This window comes from Cucurbitaria berberidis, assembly GCF_010015615.1.
Source record: "Cucurbitaria berberidis CBS 394.84 unplaced genomic scaffold K460scaffold_4, whole genome shotgun sequence".
Taxonomy (NCBI): domain Eukaryota; kingdom Fungi; phylum Ascomycota; class Dothideomycetes; order Pleosporales; family Cucurbitariaceae; genus Cucurbitaria; species Cucurbitaria berberidis.
This window is the reverse complement of record NW_024468938.1, coordinates 3,341,105-3,351,248: the sequence shown is the minus strand read 5'-3', so window position 1 is coordinate 3,351,248 and position 10,144 is coordinate 3,341,105. Positions and strand designations below refer to the sequence as shown.

The 10,144-nt window shown below is 53.5% G+C and overlaps 3 protein-coding genes across 3 annotated transcripts; all 3 read left to right on the top strand.

Moving 5' to 3' along the window:
* Positions 1–67: 67 nt before the first annotated feature.
* Positions 68–1,467, top strand: K460DRAFT_418894 (histone deposition protein Asf1). Its single transcript, XM_040937970.1, has 4 exons — positions 68–341; positions 392–431; positions 487–795; positions 847–1,467. The coding sequence occupies exons 1-4, from the start codon at positions 233–235 to the stop codon at positions 1,238–1,240; spliced, it is 852 nt and encodes a 283-aa protein (XP_040786471.1). The 5' UTR covers positions 68–232; the 3' UTR covers positions 1,241–1,467.
* A 720-nt stretch (positions 1,468–2,187) lies between these two features.
* K460DRAFT_153863 (HCP-like protein) lies at positions 2,188–5,324 on the top strand. Its single transcript, XM_040926829.1, has 3 exons — positions 2,188–2,559; positions 2,626–5,140; positions 5,190–5,324. Exons 1-3 carry the CDS (start codon positions 2,447–2,449, stop codon positions 5,199–5,201), a joined length of 2,640 nt encoding a protein of 879 aa, XP_040786470.1. The 5' UTR covers positions 2,188–2,446; the 3' UTR covers positions 5,202–5,324.
* A 606-nt stretch (positions 5,325–5,930) lies between these two features.
* Positions 5,931–10,035, top strand: K460DRAFT_368773 (dna repair protein-like protein rad18). Its single transcript, XM_040933843.1, has 8 exons — positions 5,931–6,038; positions 6,091–7,811; positions 7,860–7,953; positions 8,014–8,282; positions 8,332–9,094; positions 9,145–9,303; positions 9,351–9,493; positions 9,541–10,035. The coding sequence occupies exons 1-8, from the start codon at positions 5,955–5,957 to the stop codon at positions 9,737–9,739; spliced, it is 3,432 nt and encodes a 1,143-aa protein (XP_040786469.1). The 5' UTR covers positions 5,931–5,954; the 3' UTR covers positions 9,740–10,035.
* The last annotated feature ends 109 nt before the right edge of the window (positions 10,036–10,144 follow it).

Genomic DNA, 10,144 nt, shown 5'->3' with positions numbered 1-10,144 from the left:
ACGCGTCTCGCGAGGCTAGGACGATCCACCGATTGTTACCGCCGCTACGATTTATCGAACACTCGCACGGCCCTCACCGCCACCTAGTAAACACACCTTTCTTCTGCTGCTCTCCTGCCTTGCTTTTCAACCACAATCCTCTACACCCTCGCACTTCAGCACGCCGTCAAAAGCTTCCTTGTCGAACTCACCGCTTCTCCGCTGTCCGTCTCCAATTCAAGTAGACGTCAAGATGTCTGTCGTATCGCTGCTCGGCGTCGAGGTCAAGAACAACCCAGCGCGCTTCGACGAGCCCTATGAATTTGAGATTACCTTTGAGTGCCTTGAGCAGCTGCAGAAGGGTGAGCGCACATGCCGTTTTCGCGCGATGGGTTGCTAACCTAAATTGCAGACCTCGAGTGGAAGTTGACCTACGTCGGCTCTGCTACCTCGTAAGTGCCCTCCAAAGCTAGCGCATGGCGTCGGCCTTGAAGTGACCTGTCGTAGAAACGAGTACGACCAGGAGCTCGACTCCGTCCTTGTTGGACCGCTTCCTATTGGCGTCAATAAATTCGTCTTTCGCGCCGACCCCCCGGACCTATCGCGCATCCCCAACAGCGAAATCATTGGCGTAACTGTGATTCTGCTGAGCTGTAGTTATGAAGACAGAGAGTTTGTGCGCGTGGGCTACTATGTTAACAACGAGTACACGGACGAGGCGCTAGCACTGGACCCGCCTACCAAGCCCGTCATTGAGAAGGTGCAGAGGCAAATCCTGGCGGAGAAGCCGCGTGTCACGCGCTTTGCGATCAAGTGGTCAGTGTTACTACTGGGGATCCATTCGTTATGTCAGGCTAACTAGGACAGGGACTCTGACGAATCTGCGCCGCCCGAGTTCCCCCCTGAGCAACCCGAGGCCGACCTCAACGCAGACGGCGACCAGTACGGCATCGAAGAAGAGGAAGAGGAGGAAGAGGAAGAAGCAGAGGGTGCCGTTGTTGAAGGCGAGGATGCTGCTATGGCAGGTGCGGAGGATACTGCAGGCCCTGCCAACGACGAAGACGCCGAGTCTGAGGCTGGGAGCGAGGAAATCGACATTGAGGATTCCGAGGAGGACGACGAGGAAGAGGGCGAAGAGGGTGGTGAGGATGACATGGAGATGGACGATGCTGAGGCCAGTGCTGCCAATGGTGACAAGGAAGCCCAGCAAAAACCTGCCGGCGTTCAGCAGCAGCACGGCGCAGATGTCATGGTTCACTAAATCATGCGTTAGGGGAGACGGTCTTGCTGTAGGACGCACATGCTAGCCATCTGATTCCTTGGTCTAGTTTACGAGCGCAGTTCTCTTTGAGGAGCATGAAATATATACCAACTCAGATTTTCATCACGGACTTTTCAAGTTGGGTGACAACAAGTAGCTATAGTACGTGACTACGCGTCATCTACCCGTACGGACATGATCAAAACATAGTACGGCTTACTGCCGCGTCATCTCATCAATATCTCGTTTCCTGCTCGCTGAGGGTGCGAGTACATGTACACACAACGCTGAAACAAAGCGTACCGGGTTGGCGAAGCCAAAGGAAGATCAATAGGGCGACATGGCCGCTCCAGCCAAAGCTGACTCAAGGATGTGCACGCTGGAAACCTTCATCTCCACGTACCTCAGCCCGAAGCGTAGCCCCATGGCTTGATAGGGCGGTCAAGGCCACCTAGGTATGCGCAAGACACAAAGTGGGCCTAACCGCGCCGAAAGCGGTGGCTTGAGCGACGTCGTCACAACACAGCCTCCAAGAGCGTGAATGGCGCAGCACTGCTCGTAGACGCAAAGACTGGACGCCCGACGCGTCGACAGGCTCGAATGTTTATAAAGGTAATGGCTTGGGCGCGCGGCTACCTTCCCGTGATGACGGGCGCTTTCAAGGATCGTCTACGCTCCTCCTGGTGACCCTGCATGTGCGCCATGTCGAGAAGCTAATAAGTCGGGCCTCGAAGTCAAACACCTCCCCTTTCACATACAGCATCCTAGAACGCTCCAGTCACTCTCAGTTGCTGTCTCAGTAGCAAACAGCCTTCTCCAGCACTTGGAGTCTCTCCTTCCGGGGTCTTGTTGTAGCCTTTCAACCGCTGCCCCGCCATCTTCGATCCTTCGCGACAGTACCGGACCCAACACGAAGACCACCTACGTATCTCGAATACAGTATCCGATCGGTCACAAGGACTTCCGGAAAGGTGGTGGTGACGCGCCCCAGGGTTCCAGAATACCCCGCCAAGGTGCAAGGCAAGTAGACTGTGCCATCTTTCCTTGCCCTGCGCGTCACTCGGCCTACTCAGCGACCGCCAGGACCGCTTCATAGGGCGTGCTTTCGCGGCATCCAAGTCAGCAGCAAGCATTCTTTCTTCTTGCTCAAAGGCTGACAGAGATTCCTTAAAGCCTCACGCAGAAGACCACCTACCCACGCCGACGATGACCTACCAGCAGGGCCATCCCCAGCTGGGGGCGACGTTTATCCCTGGCGGTTTCGATGACTATTATATGCCGGCGCCTTCGCCTGAGGTCATCTCGCCAGCGCCTCAACGGTTCGTCTATGCCCGATAGGACACGTCTTGTAATTGTAGCTAACGTTGGCCGTTGGCGGCCCGTAGCATAATGCCCGAGGTGCCTGAAAACATGCAGGAAAACATTGCCTATCTTGAGTTGGAAGCCAACGGGCCTCGCGGCATGAACGGCGCCATGTCGCCAACCCAGGGCTATAACCAGTCGCAGCAAAACTTCCCACCACGCCAGTCGAGCTTCCAAAACGAACCTCCTGCGCAGGCAGAGTCATGGCCAGCACGGCAGGCGAGCATTTCCTCCGCGTTTCGGCAACCACCGAATGTGCAACCTCAGCCCGTACAGCAACAGCAGCCGTCGCACGACTACAATCAATTCGCGCAAAACCACGAGTCCCCGAACTTCTCGCCTTTCCCCAAGCTCCCAAACAAGCCCCCGAACGTGCCGCCGTCAGATGACGAGAAAGAAGCAGTCTTGGAAAATGCGCGGCTGCCAGTGCTCAACTCGAATGACCCGGAGATGCAGCTGGCATGGGCACAGGACGCACTACAATACGTAGATGCTGCCCAAGTACATGAACAACGAATAGCAGAGATACAAGGTGCGAGGCCCGCAACACCGCAGGTCGAGCATCAACTTCGCTTAGATGCGCTGAATGTGGTCACCTTCTTGGCAGACCAACACCATCCCAAGGCTACGTTCATGAGGGGAATGTGGCTCGAGTTTGGCAAGTTCGGTATGCGGGCGGACAAGAAGGAGGCTTTCCGGTGCTACTCGCGCGCGGCCGCCAAGGGGTACGCTCGAGCAAACTATCGGATGGGTATGCAATTCGAGCAGTCGAACGACCCTATCAAAGCTCTTCAGCACTACCAGGCCGGTGCAGAGCAGGGCGATTCTGCGTCGAATTACCGCCTGGGCATGATGACTCTACTCGGCCAACACGGACAGCAACAGGACTTCGCCAGGGGAATCCAGCTGATTCGCCAGGCTGCGTCCACGGCGGATGAGAATGCCCCACAGGGCGCCTACGTCCTCGGTATGCTTCAAGCGCGAGAGTTGCCTCAGATCAATGTTCCTGAGGTTTTTTTGCCATATGATGAGAAGTCTGCGAGACAGAACATCGAGAAGGCCGCCTACCTTGGGTTTGCAAAAGCCCAGCTCAAGATGGGCTCCGCATACGAACTCTGCAGCCTGGGCTGTGAGTTCAATCCCACATTGTCGCTGCACTACAACGCGCTCGCCTCGAGACAAGGCGAACCGGAGGCGGATATGGCTATCAGCAAATGGTTCCTCTGCGGCCACGAAGGTGAATTTGCTAAGAATGAGGATCTGGCCTACCAGTACGCACAGCGTGCAGCGTCAGGAGGGCTTGCTACGGCGGAGTTTGCGATGGGCTACTTCCACGAGATTGGTATGAACACCCCAGTCAATGTTGACAAGGCGCTTGAGTGGTACGAGAAAGCAGAAAAGAGCGGCAACCAGGATGCAGCTGCCCGTATAGAGAGCATTTCCAAATCGCGGACGTTGTCAAAGAAGGATCATGAGAACGTCGCAATCAATATGATCAAGTCAAAACACGGCTCGATGCGCGGACAGCGACCAGCAAGACTACAAAAAGCTCAGGCACCTTCTCTGCCTTCTATCAGCGACAACAGTCCCTCAGATTATGGATCAGAGGCATCGCCTGCGACGAGTAGAATGCCGAATCGAGGTGATTCAACCACTCCCTACCCTATCTCTGATAATCCACCAATTCTCGCAAACCAGCCTACCTCGGCGCCCTACGAACGTCCTGCCACAGCAGCGCCTTACCCCATGGATAATGGACCGCCACGGCTAGGACCGCAACGTCCAAGCATGGCCGGCGGATTTGTACCAGAGGTCCGAGCCGCGAGCACTCGACCTGCATCCTCGTCATTCAGCATCAACCCGAACATCTATCCAACAAACGACCCTTACGGGCGTGGGGGGCCCCGACCAGGCCCTGGAAGTGATATGGCCCCGCTACCTCTGCGTCCCCACAGCAGTGTGGACCAGATGGGTCCGGGACGTGGTGGACGTGCCTCAAGCGGCGGACGTGGTGCTCTTCTGCCACCTGGAGGACCCGGTAACTACAGACAGCCTAGTGGTCCAAGTGCTCAGCGCCCCGAGCCTCAAAGCTACCCATCCACAACACAGCCTCCAGACATTGGGTTCAGCGCCCCAGATGCAGGAAGGACCAAGCTACAGAAACTACAAGGCACCCCACTCAAGAAGCAGCCTACATTACCCGATGTTGGCTTCGTTGCGCCCCTCGAACCCCGGCAACACACGCGGCCTTCAACCGTGCAGCCTGGACAAGAGAACAGGACATCTTCGCGGCTGGACAGGCCTTCAACTACTGCACCAAGTCAGAGCTCTCGTCCATCGTCTAGGCCAGGTTCAGCTGGCCGCCCATCAGCACAAGCCCCCATGCCCAAGCCGAACAAAGTACCAACTTTGCAGCAACAGGTCTCCAAGCCTGCTCCCGCTCAAGCCAGTAAACCAGCGAAGTCAGGAACACCGGGCAACGGGCCGAAGACTTTCGATGAGATGGGTATCGGACAGGCACCAAAAGAAAACGATTGTGTGAGTCTAACTTGATTACATTACAGAGTATATGCTGACAGTCTATTAGGTCGTCATGTAAATTTTGAGTACCGTCGGTTCGGATGACGTTTGCATAGCGGGTGTGTTTGGTCGAGATCTTGCATATTGACCGGCTTAAGTGATTTGCTATTTTCCTAACTGTATACCCCCTGTTGGAAGCCGTGTCCATCGTCGGCGTTTTGGTATAGCGTAGAAGGAATGGAAGATGGTTGATGATCCCGACAGACTGTATAGGATCGGCGTAAAGCCTTGACTTATACGACTGTACAAGGTCCGTGATTGAACATTACCCGTTTAGGCCTATATACACCATATATACCCTCCTTGTACTATCTTTGCATGTCTGTCTGATATAGGGCGTGCTCCTGACGTAAGATGTTGGAAATTGAGAGAACGCCTCATCCGCCACAACTAGACGCTTTGACGACGGTGCTTGTGGCATCTCGCCAGCGTCAGTGAAGAACACGTCTTCTAAACGCGTTATCACGTGGTGCCACGAGGGGCTGACCCCCTCCCCCATGTAACGACATTAGCTGCGGCATACATATAGCCAAGCTTGGTGTCGGATTGTGAGTGTTGCCTAACCTCGGTACTATAGTTTGCCTATATGCACCCTGCAAGTTGTCATGGCACCTCAGAAGTGAGAGTGATTCCGTGGTTCATGGTGCACAGACGGGACGTACCCCAACGCTAGCGGGGATAGGAGCGCGTCCTGAATTACTTCCCGCTACGTTCAACCACACACTTTCAGCACTGCCCTTGCGCTGTCCGACGTTCGTTCGCAACCGCAAATATGGCTGCGGTCATGTCTGCGAAGCGTCCTCGCACTATGACGAACGGCCTAGATTCCATTGGAGGTGTAGGCGGCAGCCGTCGCGTAGGTCATCTCCGCCAACATGTCAATATGTTTGTTAACGAATAGATCTTAGAACAAGCGGCCGAGGCCTTCTGCGCCGGACAGCAGCGAGGAATCTTCCATCGACGAGCGGTCTAATGTATCAAGTGATAGCGACGCCTCCGACAGCGAACGAGACCAAGCCCGAGATCACGAGCAAATGGCATGGGCGACACAGCAGGTGCAGCAAGACTTTCAGGCGACTGCGAACAAACAAAACGTGGCGACGGATTCTGGCATCATCGAGGAGATTCAGTGCATCAACTTCATGTGTCACGAGCACTTGACAGTAACCCTGGGGCCTCTGATCAATTTCATCATCGGCCACAATGGTAGCGGTAAAAGCGCGGTGCTTACAGCCCTCACTATATGCCTGGGCGGGAAAGCTACGGCAACAAACCGTGCACAGAACCTCAAGAGTTTGATCAAGGAGGGCAGAGAACATGCCACTGTGACGGTTCGCATCAAGAACCAAGGCCCGCTTGCGTATAAGCCTCTGCAATATGGCGGTTCGATCATCGTCGAACGACACTTTAGCAAATCTGGCACCTCGGGATTCAAGCTCAAGGATCTCAATGGCAGGGTTGTTTCGACAAAGAAGGCGGAACTGGAGGATATTCTCGATGCTTTTTCAATGCAGATCGACAATCCAATGAACGTGCTAACCCAGGATATGGCACGACAGTTCTTGAACAACTCCACGCCGAAAGACAAGTACAAGTTTTTCCTCCAGGGTACACAGCTCGAAAATCTGAATAGGGATTACCAACAAATCGAGCAGTCGTTAGAATTGATGAATGCCCGAGCAGAAGTCAAGGAGGCAGACCTGGGGGTCCTCAGAAAGCGAATGGAGGATTTGGCTGGCAAAGCTCGACGCGCTGAGAACCTGGAAAGGATCAGAGCCAAGGAGACAGAAATTGCTCATCAAGCAGCTTGGGCGCGGGTCCAGCAGGAAGAGGTTGAGCTAGCCAAAGCAGAAGCTGAGGTCCAACGAGTTGATCTCTTGATTGAAGAAAGGACGAGAATCGTAAACGAAGTCTCGGAGTGCTACGAACGCGCCGATCAGGCTCATCAGACCGCCAAAGAGAACGTGACTGAAATCACAACTGAGCTACAAACTGCAAAACAACATGAAAAGGACGCAAATGCTCAATTTAAGGAATCGAGAGAAAAGATCTTGACACTCAAGGCTGATGAGCGGACAATTAGCGAGGATGTAAAGGCAAAGAAGAAAGAGGTGAACAACTACGAGTCAGAGATCGAGCAACTTCGCCGGCGCCAAGTCGAAGCTGATGATGGTGTATACGCGGAGAAAGTCCGCGAACTTGAGGAGGCCAAGGGTGAATCCGAGCGAGCGAAAGACTTGTTCACCAACCATGACAGTGGTCTTCCGGTGCTGCAAGACCAAATGAAGACTACCAAAAAGGAGCAGATGATCGCCGATCAGAAATTGGCAAAAGCGCGCGATGATGAAAGGCGCATCCAAGGCAATATCAACGGTCTTCGCCAGGGACAAGGCAACTGGATAGACGGCTACCCGAATCCGGGGGGGTTGGACAAGTTACTACGAGCCATTCAGTCCGACCACAGGTTTCGAGAGCAACCTGTTGGGCCAATGGGCCGCCATGTCAAGCTATTGCGTTCGGAATGGGGCTACATCTTGGAAAAACAATTCGGTCAAGCCCTGAATGGCTTCGTAGTCACCAGCAAGGCGGATCAAGCCATCCTTACCGGTCTGATGAGAAAGTTGAACTGGTACGTACTAGAGAAAGTCAGGGGCTTCTCCCATCTAATTCACACCAGGCATTCTCCCATATACATCGGCAATAGAAACCCCATCGACACGACGCAGAACGAACCCGGGTCTGAGCTGTTAACCTGGATGAGAGCTGTTAAAGTGAGCATAGCCTTGCTCAATGAATGTCAAGGGCCATTCGACTGACAGTGACACTACTAGATCGAGGATGATCTTGTTCGGAATCAATTCATCATCAACCAAGGATTTGAACAGACAGTACTTATCGAAGACCGGACCGAAGGCTCAAGATTCATGCACGCCCGTGGACCGCCGACAAGAAATGTCAAGATGTGCTTCACCTTTGCAGATGGTGACAAACGGAGAGGTCGAGTGATCAACTTCACGTCAAATGGCGGTATCAATGATAGTCCGATCGATGAATATCGGGGAGTGTTGCGCATGCAAGCAGATAAAGAAGATCGAATTAGGTACGTTCCTCGAACAGCCCCAAGACTTGTATGCTAATCATACATATAGAGAAGAGCAAGAGCGTCTTGAACAAGTTCAACGGGAAGTGCATGATCTTAAGCAAACATGCCAGGATGTCGTGAACCGCGTTAATGCCTGCAGCGCTCAGCAGCAGAACCACCAGAAGCAGAAGAAGACTCTCCAAGTCAGCTTCCAGAAAGCTCAAGATAAAGTAGATCGACTGGAGGGAGAATTGAGCGAGGCTACTCCGGATGAAGCAGCCATCGAGGTCCTCCAGGACGCGCTTACCAAAGCCCAAGAAGAGTTTGAACGCATCTCAGGCGTCTTCGAAGATATGGTGTTACAACGCGACAAGCTTAATGCCGAGGCCCGCACCAACAAGACAGCGATGGAGGATGCGCAACGCGCTGTCCAAGGCTTGGAGTTCAAGCTCGAAAAAGCTCACGCTACGGTCCGCAAGCTGCAAGGCCAACGGGAAGATGAGCTCAAAAAGAAGAATCACGCTATAGCCCAGGTTGCGGCTGCCCAGGAGAATAGAGATGTTTGGGCGGAACACGTGAGGACAGCTCAAAGTGATGTTGACAGTGCGACCAAGGAGGTGGAAAGCATCTGTCCGCAACGTGTAGCCGTACCGCATGGCAAGACCTCCGAGCAGTTGCTGGAGACACTCAAGAAACTCAGGGCAACCAGGCGCGAGACTGAGAAAGAGCTGGGCGGCTCACAGGACGAACTCCTACGACTGGCCAACGAAGCAAAGAAGACGCACAAAAATGCAATGCAAGATTTTGAGGACATTAAGAACCTGCGCAATGTAAGTCAAGTATATTTTCCATGTTCGAAGCATGGCTAATGTTTGTTTAGCATCTCATCAACACGCTGAACAACCGGCGCAACCGATGGAAGCAATTCAGGTCGGGAATCTCTGTAAGAGCGCGGGTCACGTTTAGCTACCTCCTTAGTGAGCGCAAATTCCGCGGTTCACTCATGATCGACCACAATAAAGGGCTCCTTGATATTCATGTAAGTACAAAGGATTCAGTCCTCTCGCCCTGGTGCTGACTCAACAGGTCCAACCGGACATCATGGAGCGAAGCGGAGATGGGAGGCAGACCAAAACGCTTTCCGGTGGCGAGAAGTCGTACTCGACCGTCTGTCTTTTGCTCTCACTTTGGGATGCCATGGGCTCCCCCATTCGCTGCCTCGACGAGTTGTAAGCATCCCTGCACATGCCCTCCTGATCATGACTGACGTATATAGCGATGTCTTCATGGACAGCGTCAACCGCGAGAGGAGCATGCACATGATCATTCAAGCTGCGCGGCGTTCGATCGGTCGACAGTTCATCTTCATTACGCCGCAATCGATGAACAATGTCAATCAGACGTCTGATGTCAAGATTATCAAAATGAGCGATCCTGAGCGTGGGCAGACGGCGCTGAACGTTCGCCGCACCTGAGGCAAACGGTGAGAAAGAGAACGGCTTTGTTTCTGTGAATTGCGACCGCGCTTGGCATGGATCTAGACGGGCATTGTCTGGGGCCACGGAGTTTATGATTTGTTATACCCGCTTGCTGAGGCGTCAGGGCTATTATGACGGCCATGATTTCACATCATCTTTGCGACGTTTGATCGAACATGGCCATCATGGAGGTATGCATGCACGTGCCAGGATTGTGTTTGGGAGCGTAGATGCGATCTGGATGAAATAGTTTTAATATCATCACTCACCATGTAATAACTATATACCCCCCACGTTGATTGAATGTTGTAATACTTTTTCTCTCCTTTGGCATGGATAGTAGGAGAGAGATCTGCCGAAGACGTGTAAGGCGGACGTGATCAGGGTCTCTTGGCCAACGCG